We start from the raw sequence: 21,245 nt of genomic DNA, 5'->3' as shown, positions 1-21,245 counted from the left end.
TAACACGACGAAAGCGAGCAGCAGACCGTGTGAAAATACAAACGAGTCTAAAAGAAAAATGTCCACAAAAAGCGCAGAAAACGTTGAAAGAAGCACTTGGTTCCTTATTAAGGCGAAGATACAATATTTATTCCTTGTCTCCTGGGATGCTCCGCTCCGTCTATTGTCCTCCCATTCCTCAGTGCTGATGCTTAATTTTCAAAACTTCTATATTACCAAGGGACCTACGACATCAGCCGAGAAATACCCTGCAAGTACAAAATCCGTGAGCCAGCCCCGTCCGTGCAGAGGGGAGACGCTCGCGTTCTGCCAGCTTTCTACCGTTACCGAGAGCGCGCGAAGGGGGACTTTTCCATTTCTCTCGCTTTGTGGGGATTTTAAGGCATTTTTTATTATTATTACTATTATCATTCGATCGACCAGAGAGGAGAGGAAACAATACGGGTTACTTTGGAGAAAGCACAATGTCAGCGACCTTCCCCGGACTTGTCCACGACGCAGAGGTAGGCTAATTTATATACTTAACAGCCTTTAATTCTGTTCAATCATAGCAGGCGTGTAGAATAAATATAGTTTGATTTAAACGGAGTTTAGGGAGCATTTCATGGTCTGCTTTAAGAAAATGTTTAAATGAAATATAGCATTTTGTATTGCATGGATTTAAAAAACAATTTAAAGGAGAAATGAGTCGCGCGTTTCCCTGGAGCTGCCGGTAAAAACGGGGCTTTTTATTGGTGTGTGGAAGAAATTGAAGCTCGCGTGTGAGCCGGTAACATTGTGATTAGTACATTTCAAGGCGGAACACTCTCCGCTGTGTCTCACTCTGCTTACCTCTCATCCAGCACGAGCAGCAGGGCTGGGACAGTGAATTTGCCAGCTGCTCGGTAATAATAATAATATATAACAGCATGCCTTTTAAAACGATGCAAGGAGAGTGACAGACATGCCAAAGGGAGGGGAAAAAAATACCGATGGCTCCTGATGCCGCGCCTTCGTTCCCCTCCCAGGCGCGTGGAAATGACATCTCCTTCAGGTGGTTTAAAGTGGAGAAGAAAAAAAAAGAAACGCTTTGAGTGTGAGTTGTGTTTTCGAGCGTGTTTGGGAGGCAGAGAGAGGCGACACCGGCTGATGCTAAATGACACTGCTCATATATTTCCCTGTCTCTTTATTATCTTGTAGATACGTCACGACGGATCAAACAGCTACCGGCTCATGCAGCTCGGCTGTCTGGAGTCCGTGGCCAACTCCTCGGTCGCCTACTCCTCCTCCTCGCCGCTCACCTACCCGGCGTCGGCGGGGACGGAGTTCGCCTCACCCTATTTCTCGGCCAACCACCAGTACACACCCCTGCACCACCAGTCCTTCCACTACGAGTTCCAGCACTCCCACCCAGCCGTGGCCCCGGAGGCCTACGGGCTGAACTCGCTGCACTCAGGCCAGTACTACCAGCAGATCCACCACGGAGAGCCCGCAGACTTCATCAATCTGCACAACGCGCGCTCGGCCCTCAAGTCCTCGTGCCTGGATGAGCAGCAGCGGCGCGAGCTGGGCTGCCTCGACGCTTACCGGCGCCATGACTTGTCGCTGATGACGTCACACGGCTCACAGGCCTACGGTGTCGGTATGCACCACCCGGACCAGAGGCTGCTACCTGCCGCCGGCCTGGGCCTCCCTCCGCCCGCGGCAGACGACCTGCAGGTACCGACGGGCTCCATCTATCTTACCAGCTAATTAACAGTCTCCCTTCTCCTCCAAGCCTGAGAACCAACATGTTATTATGCCCACGTCTCTGTTTTTTCTTTTTTTTTTTCTTGGCTTCTCTGCTCTGTTCCATAATAAGACAGTAAGTGGGATGTGGTAGCTTGCTATAGAATAGAAAGAGAAACAGACCTTGGCTGAACAAGACCCAGTGTCCCATGTCCCTGCCCTACTGGCCTACTATTGAAACCCCCAAGCCCCCACCCCCCTATTGTACCAGCCACACAGCAATACCAAAATATTGAACAGAAAGACAGCGCCAGATGTCTGTCTGTCTGCTTCTTCTGTCTGTCGTCTGTGACATTCACAAAGCTCTGTTGGCCTATAGTTTATCTCCACTCAGGGACTCTATACTTCGGGGTTAATAATGTTGGATATCATCTTGAGATAATTTTGTTTCCAAAGCAAACGTGACTGTACAACAGGCTAAGTAAATGTCAAGTCCACACGGCACGGTGCCTCTGAAAGGCAGGCCTGCTTTCTAAAGGTTAATTGACTGGCAGTCTATACAATCCTTTTGTGAAATCCTCCCTTTATTTTTCAAGAAACACACGTGACCCATATTTTACATAAGTCTTTTCGATGTAAAGAAATGGCCGAGATGAAAAGGGATTCGCACGGCTCTTGAGCGTGTGTTTGTGTGCAAGTGGGTGCGTGTGTCCGGCTGTCTGCTGAGGCAAAGAAAAGCCGCTGGTTGCTCTATTCTCCGGTAAAGGGCGGATTAACGGATCGGGGTTCAGGGCACAATGCCCAGCTCGAGCACCATAAAGCACCGTAGTTTATCCAATTACCGACTTAACGTCAATCAACTTTGTTACTTATGCAGCGACATATGAGCTGCTTAAAACGCGGCTCTAGTTAAACACAATTTAACACAGTGACACATCATTTCAGCCGCGTTAACTGTTTACCAAGAAGCCTTAATTCGTCTAAGTCCTGCTTTTATCGACAAGATGCCATTCGGACGCAGGCGAATAGTAAACAGCAACAACATAATGTTAAAAATCAGTAAAATGAACTGTTAAATTCAACAACGGCAGGAGAAATTACTATTATTTTTTAAAAATCATATCCAGTATTTTTCTCTCTAATTTATCAAATTTAAGTAGCCTATGTGGCCATGTAATCTGACGATGGGTAATTAGCAAATTGTCCCTAAATAAATATAACAACATAGTAATTATTAAAGCAATATTTAAATAATATTTCTTAGTTTTGTCTGCATATTGGTTGCATTAATTATTTTTTGATGGGTGACGATTTCACCATTTTAATTCAGAATTCTCCATTTGATGTAATAGATTATTTTCATTGGAACAAAAACAAGATGCAACAATATCTGATATTATTCATTCTTGTTTGATTTGTTCCCTTTTATTTTAGCTGTAATTTACTCATTCTTGTTTGATTTGTTCCCTTTTATTTTAGCTGTAATTTACTCATTCTTGTTTGATTTGTTCCCTTTTATTTTAGCTGTAATTTACTCATTCTTTTATAAGGACTGTATTTTATTGCAAATATTAGACTCATTTTAAGCTTTTGGGACATAAAAGAGCGCAGGTTTGACCTTTTATTCGGGAAAAGAAAGGGACGGCTCGTGAACCTGAGCTTGCACGAGGCGGATGTATGAACGGAACAGATGCGCCTATGGTCTCGTGCAGCCCGGTTGCATCTTTGAGCGCGTTAAAGAGATTTTCATGCTGAACAAAAGCAGCTGCCACACCTTTCTCCCGTCACTAACCTAATTCATGCAAGACCTCTGCGTTTTGTATATTGATTCAATAATCACTTTAGCTTCGGAATAGAAGAAAAGACACAGAGCAGGAGCTGGTTAAGAAAGAACTGAAACAAGCTCCTTTCCCCCCCCCCAGTTTATTTTAATCAGGGGCTTCTGCACGGGCCAGGCCTCGAGGCTCGCACGGGGGATTAAGCGTTTTCTGAATAAAAAGCTCGTGTTCTCCTTTCTTGATAACATCGTTGATAGCTCGCAAGTCTGATCTGGACCAAAATGGCGTCGCTAACAGGTCTCCATGTATGCAAGCCTATTTGTGTTGCAGTCAGCTTTGCACAGTGATCCACCAACAGGTCGGTGGCACCAGCAAACCTTGGACGCGCGCTCATTTCTCAGTATGGATGAGTTGAGCTGTCCGCGGTCATCGCCTGGAGCCTTTTAAATTTAGCTCGTTTCTGGATGAGCCATTTGCTTCATCCTTCATTTAACTCTGCCCTCAGTTTACACTGAAATCCTCCTAAGCAATGTGCACTTTCTAAGAAAAAAATAAAAAACAATTTCCTTTCACATTTAGAAAACTGATCCAACTGGACCAGGATTTGGACTCTATGGTTCCGCTTTTCATGCTTTTACTGGTAAGAAGCTTTAAGGGGTCTTGGAGTGACGCAACCTGGATTCAGGTCACTCCAAAGAGGTGGAAACAAGTGGAAAGGGGCACCATGAGATTAACATCTAAAGAAAAGTTGCAAATAACTAAGGCTATAATTAAATATATGACCGTGAGTCCAAAGCAGACAAAGCTGTAAAAGTTAGAATTCTGGTCTATTAATTAATGATCTATCATCAAATGGACATGTATAGAGTTATCATATTCATCACACCAATTTATTGTGAGAATGATGACTCTTTTCATTGTATGGGATTGGTTCTTTGATAAGGGCATGAACACCTTGGATGTTCACGTGGAATTTCTGCACCTGTATGAAAAGCAAGAAACCAAAGCTTTTAATTTCTTCCTCCGAAGCCTTGCAGCATATGTTCTTTAGCAGTGCAAAAAAAGAAGCTCCTCCTAATAAGTGCGTGTCTCCGCAGGGCTCCGTGGAAGCACAGTGTGGGCTCGTGCTGAACGGCCAAGGGGGCGTCATCCGGAGAGGTAAGGCCCCCGTTTATTCTCTCTGTTGTTGTACCGGAGGCCGTGAACACTCACGGCTCGACACGACAAGACAGCGAGCAGACAGACAAACAGGCGGAACACTCCTCTCTTGTCTGCTGTCAACATGTTACAGCAGGAAGGGCCCCGCTTTCTCGCCTGTTTAAACACTAACACACAGTGGAAGTGCAGAGGCAGAGCTCCCCACTGTCACTCAACACCTCCGTTTCATATAGCAGTCACACTAAACTCTGTCAGACAATTAAAATGTCAACAACGTCACGAATTAATGAGGCCTCATATTATGCTTGAGTCTACATTTGACGTATTGCAGCTCACCACACACAACTTCTAAATGTCTAAGGAGAAACCGACTCGTTTTGCCTTTGTTTAGATGAAACCTCGTTTGATTTAAGATCATAAATTAATCAAATATTACAATTATCTTATGTCTCTTTGGTCAAAACTATAAAAACAGGCATTAGAATATTGACTAAACAAAGTCCCCTTTATTAACAGACTAAATTGAGTGAGTTTAGATATTTTATTTTGTACACAGCTTGAGTAATATGTAGTCATTATTATTTAATCTTTTAGAAAATTGCTTGAAAATAATCAAACTATATGGTCATTATTGGTTGCTCTGAATGTTGCAAACACCATTGATTTTTTTTTTTATGGGAAATTGTTCCAGGTTTTTTGTCGTGTTTTTGTGTGTTGCAGCCCAGTGTAAATCAGCAGAAAAAAATCACACATTTTGAGGGCAGGAATTATCGTGCCTTAAATTATTAAACATATAATGTAAGGCTGCAGCTGCAGCGGCAGGCCCATTTGCTTTGCTGATGAAGGCGTTTGAGGCTGACTCTGCAGGTGAGGATGTGGGTGTGGGCTCGGCCTGTATCAACACATAGCAGGCCAGCCAATTTCCTCATGAGTGGGTATAAAACACGCTGTGGATCTGCATTTCCTACATGAAAGCGTGCTACTGTTTCTTTTACTGGGGACTGTGTGTAATTTTCCTCACAGAGAAGAAGTCTGTGTCTCGGGTTTAAATTTTCATCAGCCCTGCCTAGGTGTTGGGGCTTTTCTCTCGGATTGACGCGGGAATCCCTTCGCTATCACTTTCGGTTAATGGTGCGCCGTATTTGGCCCTGAGCTCAGCCGCTGCAACCATCACAACCAATAATCTTTGCTTTACCTCCCGCTCCCGTATCGATAGCTTCTCTCGCCTCGGGCGGACGCTTTGATATGGTAATGCCGAGCGGGGCCCCGGATTCAGCCGAGATCATATTAATGTTGTTCTTTCTGACTGCGGCTTTGGCGGCATGAATATTCACATAACCTTTTTCAAAAGAAAATCACTCAAGAAATGCGGATCCTACTTAGGAGGAGTCGTCTGTGTTTTTAATCACCCTGCTATCCCTTTTTCAGTTCAGCTCTAACAGCAGCCTCACAGATCAAGCTGATCTGTCAGGCGCGCGCCCCCGCTACTACATCACGCGCACTCACATCTCTCTGTACTGTCAAGACTTTGGCGGGCTTTTTTGGAGCTATAAACACTGTTGTTAAAATATGAGTAGAATGGCATTTGGCCCTTGTCTCTTTTTCTTTAATTTTCGTGGCAAACTCGTAAAAGGCGCTTGATTCCGCGTGTGATCCCGCCCGCCGCTCGCGCCGCTGCCCGAGGCTACTCTCCGTTGCTTAAATACCGTTATCGCCTCTGGGCCCGCGCGCTCCACTGACTGCACTACCGGCAATAGCTCTTTTCGATTGCCCTTGGCAACATAAAATACAAACTACTTTGAATCAAAACATTTTTAGGGGAATTAATATGATGTGAACCCGCGGCTTTCAGAGACGCGCGCCCCTGTCAGAGCGCGTGAGCCTGACAGACAGGTTTGCCCGGTTTGTGTCACATATAGACACAGGCGTGGTGGACTTCACGTGCGCATCCCACACACGCACGCACACAGAAACACACACGCAAAAAGGATAAAGCTTAATGAATCGCAGCCTATCAGTCGATTTCCTCGACGTGCAATCGTCCATTTTTGACAGCCCGAGTAAAACAAACAGTCTTTAACAAAGTGGTGCCAGCTGTAGTCCAACGGGCCTTTGTTTCGCCACCATTTGAGATGTTCCAGCTGTGCTGTGGGCACGAGCCGCTGTCCAGGTGCTGGAATGAAAGGTGCAAGCTGCTGTCCATGGTGCTGAATCTGGATGACACGTTTTTTGACACCACAGGTCGAACTGCCTCACTGTGGCCAGAAAATGATGTGAATCTAGCACATATCTGTTGACTGTGAATAATAGATTTCGAGAGGAAAAAAGGGTTAAAACTGGTCATAAAGAAGGCTTGTGGTTGGTGGCCAAATTGTCCATGATGCCCCAAAAAGATTGTCTTGTGCGGCCAATCTTCCCCTACAGCATTGTTCCACTCGGCCTAAATGGCATCCTTTTTCTTCATTTCACCATATCCAGCACGGTCTAATAACAAAGCGACACACCCTGCTGTTAGGTTTGATAATGAAGCAGATGAATAATAGAATATAGCCTACAGTACAACTGACAGAAACCTTGCGTTTCAGCTGCTTGGGACGTTAGTTCAACTGAAAGTTTAATAATAATAGGCCTACTCAGAACAGTTGATATATATATTTCAGGAGCATCCAGTAACACTGATTCAGATGCAATTAATAATGTGAAGGAGCCTTCGCAATCATTTATTCACACATTCTGGAGCCTAAAGAACACAATGAAATCAAGTCGGTGGAAGGTGATTGAAAGAAGGTTTTGTTTTCCCCTCCTGGGAAAACAGCTCTTACATACAGATTAATATAGAGCGGAGACTGAAATATAAATATATGTGCATAATAGAAAACAAACGCATGCTCTATTCAAGAAGTGAAAGGAAGTCTAGTGTTTAGAGAAACATCAAGCCAGTGTAGACTGAAGGTAGCTTTATGGTTCGAGTGTGCATTTTCCATCTCAATCATATAGGGTTTTATTTTAGATGATGATGATGACACTGAAACATCATGTTTACAGACTAACCATGAAGAGCAAGCGTGGATATTTTGAACTGTTAAACAGCATGAAGTAACTGTTCAATTATATTTTTTTGGTTTCTTTGAAGTGCTTAGAAAATTGAAAAGCTGAAGTTTATATGAAAAATGTATTGGGGCTGAAAACAGTAAAACCTTAAATATACATGGTCAAAACTGACTGGATCTTCTGGCTTGAAGGCAATTGTTGAGATAATAAACGCTGTAAAAACCAAGCATTTTATTTATATGTCAACTTTCTACTCGATCGTTTTAATTATTGTGCCAAAAATGTGGACAATAGACTTCCTGATTAATCTGTTACTCAATTACATTTTTCCTTTGCATCATCTTCTGTTGTGGATTCTTTCAAATAAGCACCAGAGAGACCTCATGCACAGTGTGTAAAGCCACCCTCTGCGAACAAAGGTGCCAAACAGTCTCACTGTGTGCTTACTGTGTGCTCACTGTTCCCTGAGGAAGCATCCACTAAAGCCTGATCCTGTGGAACTTTTCCACTGAAAAACACATTTATGTGTTTTCTACAAGAGTAGACATTATGTGAGGAATGCTAATCCAATATTCAAGATCAGTGATGGACAGAAACTTAGGGTTGATGATAAATTTACACATTTTTTTCATGTTTTAGCTGAGTCAAAGCTTTTCAAGGACAAAAATGATTCCATTGGATATATTAGACCTGATAACATCTATGCTTAATACGCTGAGATGAATTATTTCTGCTCTTGTGATAAGATACACAACAGACTTGCCTTTGCAGGATCTACTGCACAACAGGGTACAGGTATCCCCTAAAATTAAACTTTTCCGGTATTTATCAGAAGTATTCATTATTCTTTTTTTGTTGATACTTTATTGAAGTTCTGTCTTTATGAACTCACTCCTCTGACAGCTGAAACACACAATATATTCAAAAAGCTTTCTACAAGGCAACAAGTGCTGTAAATCAGCAAAAAGCAGCTTTTCAGTACAGTCCCATTTACGGTAATGATTTGGTAGTATTGGCAGTGGCCACTTTTTACACATCAATCTGCTACTTTGTGCTTCAGCTAACAGTAGAATTAGAAAAAGAATATATATATTTTTTTGTCAAATTGTGGAGTGATGTTGTTGATAACAGCCATGTTGTGTCTGTGTGCAGGGGGAACATGTGTTGTGAATCCGACGGACCTGTTCTGCTCGGTACCAGGCCGACTTTCACTGCTCAGCTCCACCTCAAAGTACAAAGTCACCATCGCTGAGGTGAAAAGAAGACTGTCCCCGCCAGAGTGCCTCAACGCCTCACTACTGGGAGGCATACTGCGCAGGTGAGTGCAGCGATCCGATGATAAAACCAAGGAAAAACAAAGAATTATGGGAACTTCTTTAATGACTCCAAATATAACTACGGTGATTAAAGACAGAACAATGATTTGTTGACTTAAAAACAAATCAAACTCATCAAACTGTTTATAGTGTTCTTGTAGTTCTGCTGCCATTTCATCTGATCTTATTGAAATATTATAGTTCTATATGCTCTCGTTTCATCCTGAACCCATCTGTTCAAGACTGTTTACAGCTTCAGATTACTTTTTTTCAACAGTAACTACAACTACAAACAATTCTTATTATGAGTCCAAGCCTAAAATATCCTCTCATAAACCATAAATCCATTGTGACCACTGGCTAGTCCCTTAATGAGTTTAAGAGATTCAGTATCATCTCTGGAGAGCGAGAGACCAACATATAAAAAAAACACAGTAGTTTTCACAGCAATAGGATTATATGTTAAAGATTGCGTAAATTTGACTGTAAATGAACAAGAAAAAGTCAAAAGAATTACTGTCAGTGAGTAAAATGATTAACACAATACAAAACATAAAATTCAGCATCTACTTGCAGCAGAAACCGGGTCAGAAAGGCAATACTCAGTCTGTTAAAATGTTCCTCTTTAATTGTCTACATCCTTTTATGTCTTTTAAAAATATGTAATAATATTTAATTGAGGAAATGAGAGTGATTGAGGGGGATTTGATTGCCAAAACAATGGGTTTTTTTAGCCTAAATCTGGCTGCTGTGCATTGGAGAGCACTGCCCAAGTCTTTGTAGCCGTCACATGAAACGGAGGATATATAGCAGCCCCCACAAAGACAATTGTAGGCGAAAAAGAGCTGGGGCTGCACGCGCCGTCATACCCAGGGAGCCAGAGGGAGGCGAGACCAGGCCAAAGCATGCCAGGATCAGAGGAACCAGAGGAAAGCAAGAGTTGCCAGCGCTGTATTATTGATGAGGTGGAGAGAAAGAGAAGGGGGGAAGAGGAGAGAAGAGCAGAGAGAATATGGCTACCAGAGAAGGCATCAACAAAATAAATGAATAGAGATGTTGATCTTATCTGGAGTAGAAGAGATAACACTGCAGATATTACTCAGAGATGAGGATCTGGAATATCTTCTTTAAGCATCAGATTCAATTTTTTATTTTTGTTTTAACCAACAAAAGAATGTGCAGAAATGAAAATGTAGGTTATAAATGTAAGTTTAAAGCTTTGGGACAGAGACAAACATTTTAAAGATTTCACATGAAAGATTTAGAAACATCAGGGATTGCTGTTGCTCTCTTTTAAAATAAAATTTCACGTCAAGTAAGAAAGATGTGTAACCATATCCATCGATATAAGCTTCACTAATATATCATGAGCTATAATCTTGGTAACCCTTCAATTTCGTGCTTATATGTTTTAATTTGCTAATCCAAAAAAAAAATCCCTATTTGGCCATCCACCTCATCCATATGATTTTATCTAAGTTTTTGTTCAGATCATTTGAAAGATGACTTGACGATGCTCCGGCTGTTTAGTCTTCTACTGTCTTGTGATGTAAAGTTGTCCGATTTTGTTAAATGTCTGATGCTAAGTTATTTACTACATGTCCACAGAGCAAAGTCGAAGAATGGCGGCAGGTGTCTTCGTGAAAAATTAGACCGTCTCGGCCTCAACTTGCCAGCAGGACGGAGGAAAGCTGCCAACGTCACACTGCTCACCTCCCTGGTGGAAGGTAAGTCTTTTTCATCCACAAATGTTTTTTTTTGGTTTTTCAGTTCACTCATTAAGTGTTCTGTTTTTTGTCTTTTAAATTCTATTCTTTTGGCACTCATCTCAGTGTTTTTCCTGTGTTTTCCTGTGCTCAGGTGAGGCACTACACTTGGCGAGGGACTTTGGTTACACCTGCGAGACCGAGTTTCCCAGTAAGGCAGTGGGGGAACATTTGGCGAGGCAGCACAGTGAGCCGAAAGAAACCAGCGCTCGCAAGAAAATGGTTCTGGCTACAAAGTAAGAATACAAACACAGACACACACCACATGTACACTGGAAATAAAAACAGCCATCTGAAACTTTTGGAGCAGCTTTATAAGTTTTTGTCTCCAAGTCTGTAAACTGAGAATAAAATCACCATTAATCTTATTGAATTGATTTTTAACTGATAAGGACCCATGGTGACGCAGGTGTAACAAACGACTGAGAGCATTACAGAGCTTCAAAACTACATGGTGGAACTCATGCGATCCATGTCGTCCATTTGCTTTTATTTGCCCTATAATTCTCCTTTAAGGAAAAATGGGTCTGGGTTCTTATGGATTGACATAATTTTTTCCATTTACAACCATTCCGATGTGTTGGGATAATTATGTGATGAAAAAATCTCATTAATAGAGCATCATATGTATTCTTAGTTCAATATGTTGCGTTCACACATATGAGGCAAAAGGTATTGTGTACAGAACAGCTCCCACTGATTTCAACACTGACAGAAATCCAGAAAGAGCCTGGAAAAATGTTGAAAACCACCCTCAGCCTCACACTGGAAGATTTTTGGTCATTATAGTGTAAAACAGCTTTGCTCGTCTTTGCATGGAAATGAACTTGTTTTCGAACATAATTCAAACCATTGAGGATGAGCGTAAGAAAGAAAAAAAAGTAGATTGAGATAGCGCTGCTTTTGTTGGAGACAGATGGTAAACCCTCAATGCCTTCCTCCTTGTGTCTGCCAGGCAAATCTGTAAGGAGTTCCAGGACTTATTGAGCCAAGATCGTTCTCCTTTGGGCTCTTCCAGACCGACTCCCATCCTGGACCTTGACATCCAGAGACACCTCACACACTTCAGGTAACATACACATTGTTTTGTGAAGATAATGAGAAAGCTTTAAATAAGATGCCCATCTTGTATGCTTCTGACCATTTTGCCATTTTCGAAAGACACAGCTGTGCGGTTTGATATTTGGCACAAGTAACAGGAGGAGGCGGCCTTGTTAGCAGAAATGCCACGTCTATGGCACACAAGTTTTATCAAGACACAAAACAGGGCCACACTGTAGACTGTTTGGCAGAGCAACAAGACAGGAGCACAGTTTTACAAACAGCAATAGATTGAGCAACAGCATCTTTCTTGTGGCTTTAAATTCTGTGCCGAGAGACGAGTTATAATTGAGATTTATGTGAACTTGTCTCGAGATCTTGTCGTATAGATGAAACCGTATCACAGTATAAAACCTATGCTTGAATTAATTTCAAGGTCATTCATCCTTCTGCTGTGACCTTGCAACACTGTGGTGCTTCTGAATTTCAACTGGCTTTGTCCGATTTGATTTGATTTGATCGTGAATTTTAATACGACTGCTGGTCAATGCAGATATAGAATTAGATACAGAATATTCAGTTACTATATAAGTTATGGCAGTCATGTTGAATGATGGGATGTACTTGAGGCTTATTTTCATAGTTTTATGCTCATCAAATGGTTGCAAAGCCCAGGTGCATTTGATTAAATGTTCTGATCTTCCAAAAAATGACCCAAAACTTGAAAATATGTAGTTTAATGTAGAAATAGACAAAGACAAGCAATGAATCTTCATAAAAGAGTGTAATATGTGTGTCACCCATTCAAACTGGACAAAATTCAGGACTAGAACTAAACTAGAACTAAAGTGCCTGCAGCTCTCACGTTTTCCCCATTAATCACTTTGGTAAATGGGTTGAAGCTCCATAATGAAGTAAGAAGGTCTCACTTCAGCTCTCAGTGCCATACAGAACCCCTAACTGTGCCGCTTATTCATCAATCTTCATTTCCCTTAGTGCGACTCCGTTGTGATATACATGTTTTCATCTCCTCCCTGACAGTTTGATTACTCACGGGTTCGGCACGCCAGCAGTCTGTGCAGCTCTCAGCACTTTCCAGACAGTCCTGAGCGAGATGCTCAACTACCTGGACAAAAACTCGGGTGGGAAAACCAGCGGACCCAACGACCAACAGATCAACAACAGTTCAGAAAAGACACAGCTCCGGAAAACAGCCGAATCCCAGAGCAAAGACGGGAAATCAGAAAAGACTGAGTAGCCCCCCCCCACCTGGTCCCCGTGCCTTGGAGCGCTGCATTTAGGAGTGTGTATATGTGTGTGAGTGTGTGAGCGTGTGTGTGTGAGTGTGAGTGTGTGAACCCTCATTTTGGATTTATCAATTCCGACACATAACTGCATCTTCTTTGAGACATATTTATTGTTATTTATTTATCTTTTGCCTAAGTGTAGCATTAACTGAAGTGTCACAAACAAGACATCTGGATGTTTGGGTGAAAACAACTCTTCCTGTGACAGAACGAGAAGAAGCTTCACCGTGGAGACAGTAGCGACTCATCTACAACTTTTGTTTGTTCATTCATTCTGAAAACAGGATGCAAGCATCATCATTTTACAGGACAGGGATGTGAACGGCCAATTCAATAAAAGCATTACACACACAAAATTAGGGGGTTGAGGCAGTTTGATCTGAATCCAATATAATTAAGGTATAGAGATCTGCAAAAATATAATAACCTGAAAGTGTCGTCCCACCATGATGGTTAATTCAATCTTTTTTATATAAAAGAATTAAAAAGAAATCTTAACATTTCCAGTTTTGCTTCAGTTTTAAGTTTCCGCAGATCAAACTTAAATACAACCCGTTAGTCGAACCCAAGCACAAATGTAAACACGGACACCCCCTGTACCTGTACCAAGGAGACAGATTTTCATTTTTACTGGGTACACCCAGTGCCATAGCAACCTGTGTGTTTACAATGTGGATGGCAGAGAAAATGACACTGTTTCTGGATGTGAGGATGATGAAAGCCACCGCCTGGGGTAGGCTTCACTGAGGTGTGTGTGAGTGGGCTTTTCTCTGTGTGTGTGTGTGTGTGAGAGAGAGAGAGAGAGAGAGAGAGAGAGAGAGAGAGAGAGAGAGAGAGAAAGAGATGAAGAGAATGAAAGTAAGAGAAAAGGGTCCAACTCAGCCATTTTGTAAAAGGTGACTTTGCGGTTGCCGTCATTACTCTTCCCTGTGCATGTCTATCTTTGTACACTCCCCAGATCGCAAGTTTAGCCGACACGAGCTCTCCGACTCGCTCATGAACATTTGTAAAGATATATATAAATATTTAAATTACTTTTCTTGTAGGCTTTCAACTATATATATGTTAAAACCCTACCTTCTAAAATGCCGGTGTTCAATAAAGACGGTTGCTACGTGTTCTACAATTTACTTGTGCTTTATGTGTTGTGCAAAAATACACATACACACGCTCCATTTATAAACAAATATACACATATAAGGAAGCAACAGAGTAAGTAGAGACACAAAAAAAGCAGTATGGATCAAAGTCAGTGAGAGGGAATTATCCATAAAAATTCAGTGTTAAAATTATGAAAAGCCAGAGTTCCTCTCTAATGTTGTGAGATAGAGCTCTACCTACAACAAAGTTCAAACACCTCCTTTGTGTTCGTCGGGTTGTGCGTTTTCTCTCAGTTTGAGTGACTTCTGTCAGATTCTCTGTTTATTTTTGTTTTTTGTAACAATCTAATGATAAAACAGAGCGAGGAGCAGCTGCCTGCTGGCATCTCCATCGGGGATCTGCGGGTTGTGTTTACTCTTTAATATTCCAGTCATTTGAAAGGAGGTCACGTTCGCTGCATAACACAAAAATACATAATCAGACAGGATGCATTTACAGTGATGCCTGCACTGGTTTGTCACCCTGGATCAGTGCAAGTGGAGCCTCAGGTGGAACAGTAATGGCGGTAAAGAGAGATGTAAAGGAAGGAAGTGACACAGGTGCAGGATACTAGTATATTCCCAGTCTTGCTGGTATTATTTGGTCTGTTGTCTGACAGATGCTCCAAACATACACACATGCAGTCAGTGTTTCCCCTCAGGTGTACATTTTTAAAGCAATGCATTACTGCAAAGTAACAACGCTTTATATTTTATAGATGCTGTTTACAACCACATATTGTATCGCTTCAGACGAGGACACCGAACAGAACCTTAATGCTGCTTTCTTGACCAAAACCCAAGCTGAGGTGTTTGAGCAGTGCCTATTTTACAGGAAGATTACGCAAGACCCAGGTCAAATTCCAGGATAATTGGTAGAGAGTTACAGAATGGGCAAAGGAAGATCCTATTAGATATTGAAGATCTGGACCGCTTTCTGATTATTGGGTATAGGTCTTGCCAATATACACTCCAGTCCCGTTCAAGTGGTCCTCTAGTTGCCATCAAGACATTTCTTGCTTTGGTTTTGGAATAAATTTACTTGATTCGTCAACTGGTAGACTTTTCATCACTAATGTCAATAGATTTTTGAATAACAGTAAAAAATACCAACATTGATCATCAGGATTCTAAAACACGAGAATTTGCTCCTTTCCTCTGTGCTTCTATCACATATCAAAAAGTTTATGTTTTTAGATGTCTGACTGGACAAAAGAAGAAATATGTAGAAATAACTTCAACACTTGGATTTTTTCCAGTGTTTTCATTAAAAAAATAGATAAAAGAAAGCATCTTGAAATCTAAATTAATGAATGACAGGCGAATCTTGTTGTTAATTGATTTAGAAACTAAATCATGTTTCCTGACAGCTGCCACTTTGTAAATCATATTTCCTCAGTGTTTTTTAGCAAAATTAAGGTTCAGTCACAAGTAGTATAAATCATTAACACACCACGATGGCAAATCATCCCTTCAAATCAAAAATAAACAAACCTCAGCAATTTTGTTCCTTTTTTCAGTGGCTTCACAGATATTATGTCCAACAGTATGTCGTGTTGGAGATAACACACACCTCCTGACATTCATACACAGCCTGGGTTTACACTCAGCAGCATTTGGCCATTTTAGGGGTTAAACAAGTTCACAAGAGTTTAAATAACAAGCTAAATTTAATTCAAGATATTTTTTGGCATTAGATGAGCTGCATATGCACCGATCCCAGTGTTTTGTTTTGACAGAGATATTTTGGGAAGGAACATCAATCATACGAGTGGCTGATTTGGAAGAATCACGCAGATATATAATGAAACTCTGTATGTGAAGATGTAACAGAATGATGTGTATGAAGCAAAGCAGCTCTCTAAATTGGCTCTTTGACGCTTGCTGTATCTCACTGGAGGGTATGAGCATCAACAAATGATTAAAAACATGTGTACCGTACAAACCCACCCACACAAATATACACTCAGACAATGTAACTTATTATCACTTTTCTTTGTTATTATTGTTGCGATAAACACAATGTGTAACATCCCCGCCGACCCCACATCAGAATAATAAACAGTTTGATCAAAATTAGCTGGAGAATGAAATCAATACATTGCTGCTGCTTGGGTTTCGGTAAATTTACAAACGGACGTGAATGAATCACAACTTTGACAAGAGAAATGCATAATGTGATGGGGCAGCCGATGCATTATTCACACAGACTATTGATCGCATTACAATGCAATGTTCTGTTATCACCACGTTAGGCATCAGCACATATTTTCACCTTCATTATTTTTTTTCTGTAAGTCTTCAGTCTGTTCTATTTTCATATGGTGATTAAATCCACTTATTTGATCATTTCAAAGCAGTCCTGTTACTTTGCATTCAGGAGGGTTTAACATGCAGAAAACTGGCTGAAAATACACATCTTTAACTTAGAAAAGCATGCAAGAATACTGCCATTTATATAGAGGTGAATTAAACAGTCTGAGGTCTCAGTGGGACTGTAACTCCTGCTGGCTGAGCCCCACAGTCACGAATACCAAACTCTGCTAACTTCTAAGCCCCATCTCTCCAGTCTTTCTCCTCTGAAGCTATAACCTCCCTCCTCCTTCTGCTCCTTCTCATCCCCCTCATCTTTCCCTGCTTCTCTGCTAAAACCTCTTCCTCCTCTGTCCTGATCCCATTCAGTCCCAGAAACCTTCAAGGCCTTTTCTTTTCTCCTGCCATCTAAACTGTCCTTGTCACACGCTGTCATCTCATGCACAAATACACACCATCCGCACCCCAAGAGCCACTGCAATTCATTTCAACTGCAAGGCAACAAAAAGATGGCAGAACACCCCGTTCTCCAATAAATGATGATCAGCTACTGCTGCTTCGGGTTTTTTGGGGAGTTATGCAAGGGCATATAAATTCAAACATTTGAACTGCCAGTACATACTGCAGAAAGTCAGGTCTGCATTTTTCTAATGTTTAAATATCAGGACATTGTTTTCATCTGCATTTCAGACCGAACTAAATAAAAAATTATGTTAGGAGCAATTAATCTACCAATACTGAGGTATAGATTGTCAACACCCTCAGAGTCATTATTTCCACAGTGACATGTTTTGTGGCGATCAAATCAAGGCTGAGCTCAGGCATCCGCTTCTTTCTGTGGTGTTCTAGTGCACCCTAGTGGCCAACATTTAAACTGCAGCTGTAGATTTGCATTATGTGGGGCTGAGACAACAACTTTCACATCAGGTTATGTTGGGAAAGAATTGTTCATAAACCTTTCTAAGTAAATAATATCTTAAAGTGCATTGCTGTGCTAAGTGAATGATCAATGTTATGCCTCTGAAACACAACAAAAATGTAATTGTACTAGTTTTTGTACATCAGACTGCTTAATTTTCTCGCCATATCTTTTTGAAAGTATCAAAAAGTGCTGTTAGCACATCGCAAGGATGACATATATGTTTTCCAAAGAAAGCTACTGACGTTTGGTTTAAAATGCTCCACACACATTTAATTTATTGCTGTCTATTCCTTCTGGTTTCATTCGTGACTAAATAATAAAAATTCACCCAACTTCTTCATTATGCTGCTTTTCCCCAGACAATAATGACCTCAAGTCTGATGCAGTGGGTAGATGTTTGGAGTGAACTTGTGTAATTTCACGCAGAAATGCTGACAGTACATATTTTCACAGTGATTCTAAGAAAATTTAAAGGTTATGAAATGAGAATCTCTGCAAACGAAGTAAACCATGATGCTAAAATGCCAAAAAAAAAAAAAAAAAAAAAAAATCTGTGGCTCATTTGTAGATAGCTGCAAAGGCGAGAGCCAGATAGAGCAATATTAGTGTGGCATGTGTGTAATGTATGCTGATACATCATGTGTCAAAGCCCTGCAGGACAAGTACCACAACGATGCCTCAAGACTTCCAGACTGTCGGGACATCTGCTACTGCTGACAGTCATATGTCCTGCCATGTGTGTGTTTGCATTCGTATACTGAAAGTCTGGGCATGTTTGTGTGTGTCACACAGAGAGAAGAGGATGAGTGGATCTTTGGCAGGAGGTCACAGCAGAGAACATGGGAACAGCCGTGCTCCTTAAACATTCATATCTGGTATCCTCAGTGTCAGTTTCTTTTCTTTTCATTAAACATCAAAGGAGTTTTCAACAGCCATGTCACAGAAAATATGCACACAGTGTACAAACGCAGACAAGATTGGTAAGTGGATAACTTGATCAATTTCAGTTGTAAGAGATACATCTATAGTCTTTATTAAAAGCGAATTTAGATTTTAAGAAAGCTAAGAGCTGGTATTAAACCAAATGTGTTTCAGTATAGAAATGTCAAGAACTAACACACAAATTCACATATTTCCTCCTACATACATTTAGCAAAATTGTCCCTAATTAGTTAAAAAGAAGAACATAAGATTTTATCTCCAATTTTTCAGGTCAACTTAATAATAGAATAATTCAGCAAGTACAAAAACACAACACGGTTTTCACAAAACAGACATTTCTCATTTCTGATTGCACGTATGGTCCAATGACACTAGAGGGAGCTATTTACACACGGTTGGGCAAAACCTCAGGCGCAGTGGAGGATGTTAATCAATTTGAAAGCTGTCCAATTCCTATTGCCTGTGTACTGCGGATTTAATGCTGCTTAACCAAAAACACTTCATCTGTGCAGAAGAAGTATAAAAGAGAGAGGGAACCAATACAAAACAATGTATTAAAGACAAACAAAAATTGGAATAAATTTTGCTCTCCAGCTGATATAGTTTGTTTCACAGTCCTGCTTCATTCATAAAGATAACAGCAGTGCATTAAACAGAGCTGGACTAGAACAATCTTTACAAGGACACATGGTTTGTCTCATTATACTCTGCACACAGTATTCGCCCATTTCTATTTGTGTTATCATTTAATGGCATGCAACAGGACAGGAGGATTGTTCAATATCCCTTATTTAATAACTAATATTTCATGATTTAATAAGAAGGTGATGTTCCCTTTAAAAGCTTTCATCTACAAGTCAACATAAACGTCTGACATTTTCCCATAGTGTAACATCCTTAATACTTAGGATCATATGTGTCTAAGTAAGGCTTTTATTCTAGTAAAAATTGGTATGATTAACAGTTTAATTTTATAGGCTTTGTAATCTTCTTGTCAGAAACATATTTAATCAACATGTGATCGTTCTGAAATAGTTCATGCGAAATGTCCATAACTGTCCAAAGTACACAAAGACAATTAACCGTAAAACCGTTAAGAGTCATCTTTCAAATTCAATACAACCTGCGTATGCAAATTCCACATGTGATCATAATGTATAACATGAGCGGAACTATGCATTTTTAGTCATTCTGGTCTTATTTTTGTCTTGTGTTTGTGTCAAAGGTGTTTTGTTGGTGCACATAGAACCAGTTTCTACACACAATACCAAACAGCTGGTACTGTAATACCACAAACCTGCATTCTTCTGCTGGTTAGAATAACAGGGCAATGAAGTGATCCAATTTACTGCTGCAAAACTGTTGCATTGTTCTTTAATTGGTAGGTTGTTGATTGCTGATTTCCCAACTTTTCCACTTCTCATGTCAAAGCATCCTTGGTCAAGATGCTCACTGTTGCCCCATGATGTTCTGAAAATTGAACTTGTTATGAATAAAAGCATCTGAAATGGATGTAATGCAATGTGATATTTAATCCCTGCTCCATGTACTGTGTTGACCTGCTCAATCAGAATGTTAAAACACAAATTTGGCTTTTGTTATACTGCAAAATGTAGTCTTGTAGTCTATTTGGGAAGCACTAGTTGTTATTTAAGACACACAAATACAAGTGTCCAGTCTACATGTGCTTATTAGAGTGCAAGAAAATGAACATACGGAAGCAAAATGAAAGAAAAAGCTTGAAAAAATAAGTGAAAAGGTGGTCACTGAAGAGTTTTTTGCACATCAAAATGATACAAATCACTGTCTTCACGGTCAACAGGACCTTATTTATACAAGGGGATGTATTTAGGAAGAATGGCGTTTATCCTTCCAGTTCCGAAGAGCTTGGAAAATTCATGATAAGAGCTTTCAAGATGCTCTGGAACTAACATGATTTGGTGTATTGACATCAAATATTTATGTTTGTGTGCAGAAAAAAAAAGCTCCCATATTTTCTTTTTTAAAGCTCTAAAAGAGTTTAATGATTCTAAAATGACTATTACAGTCAGTTTCAAATGCTGCAAATCCTTAAGAAAACCTTCAGGTGCTCCAGAGGCAGTGCTAAATAGCCTGAAGGCCGTTATAACTCGTCTCACTGCATTGTTCAAGAGGGCTGAGTTTTTTTCTTTTACTTAACATCCAAATCATCAGCAGTGAGTGCGCCTACATACAGATTAGAATCTTGAGTTTTGCATCTTACTCCGTTATGGATCGCATTCTTAAAATAGAACATGAAAAACCTTAATCTCATCAGTGTAACCAGGTTTCTGATTGTGTGTTTTTGCAGCTGGATCTCGTCTCACCAACTCGGCTACTACGTCTGAAACACAGAAGAAGATGTTTATACGTGTCAGAGATAATCAGGATTTGCCCAGATTTAAATATCCAGAATACAGCATGTAAACTCACTGCTACATAGCAGACTTTATCACAGATATGAAGTTTTCTATCTACATGTCAAGAATTTCTCATGTTTTAATGGGAAAAAATAGAAAATGTCAGGAAAAGAAATGAGAGAATTACAATGAAACAAAAATCTTTTTTTGAGGCTTTAATCAACTACCCATGTGTATCCAGAAAGATATTAAATGTCTAAAAACTGTTAAAGGGGGAATAGTTTTGGAATCTTTTCAATATTTTTAATTTTCTTAACTTAGTTCCCAAAAAATATCTGACATTATAAGATAAAGGCCCATTATAAGAGAATAAAGTGTTGTAAGAATTTGTGTTTTCTAGGTCAGGATTTAGTCCATTTAAACAGGT

General features: G+C 40.4%; 1 protein-coding gene across 1 annotated transcript; it reads left to right on the top strand.

The window, feature by feature from the left end:
- The first annotated feature begins 464 nt into the window (after positions 1 to 464).
- On the top strand, positions 465 to 13,236 carry tfap2d (transcription factor AP-2 delta (activating enhancer binding protein 2 delta)). The gene is made up of 9 exons (XM_075459792.1): positions 465 to 503; positions 843 to 884; positions 1,180 to 1,698; positions 4,583 to 4,643; positions 8,847 to 9,012; positions 10,619 to 10,737; positions 10,871 to 11,012; positions 11,732 to 11,845; positions 12,859 to 13,236. The coding sequence occupies exons 1-9, from the start codon at positions 465 to 467 to the stop codon at positions 13,073 to 13,075; spliced, it is 1,419 nt and encodes a 472-aa protein (XP_075315907.1). The 3' UTR covers positions 13,076 to 13,236.
- The last annotated feature ends 8,009 nt before the right edge of the window (positions 13,237 to 21,245 follow it).

This window comes from Odontesthes bonariensis, chromosome 24, assembly GCF_027942865.1.
Source record: "Odontesthes bonariensis isolate fOdoBon6 chromosome 24, fOdoBon6.hap1, whole genome shotgun sequence".
NCBI classification, from domain to species: Eukaryota; Metazoa; Chordata; class Actinopteri; order Atheriniformes; family Atherinopsidae; genus Odontesthes; species Odontesthes bonariensis.
This window is presented reverse-complemented; position numbering and strand designations above follow the sequence as displayed.

What these genes read in the sequence shown, in the direction of transcription:
- tfap2d (XM_075459792.1), top strand. Translation starts at nt 465, where the DNA reads ATGTCAGCGACCTTCCCCGGACTTGTCCACGACGCAGAG. An exon ending in GCTCACCTCCCTGGTGGAAG is followed by an intron (nt 10,738 to 10,870) that starts GTAAGTCTTTTT and finishes TCCTGTGCTCAG; the next exon opens with GTGAGGCACTACACTTGGCG. An exon ending in AGACACCTCACACACTTCAG is followed by an intron (nt 11,846 to 12,858) that starts GTAACATACACA and finishes CCTCCCTGACAG; the next exon opens with TTTGATTACTCACGGGTTCG.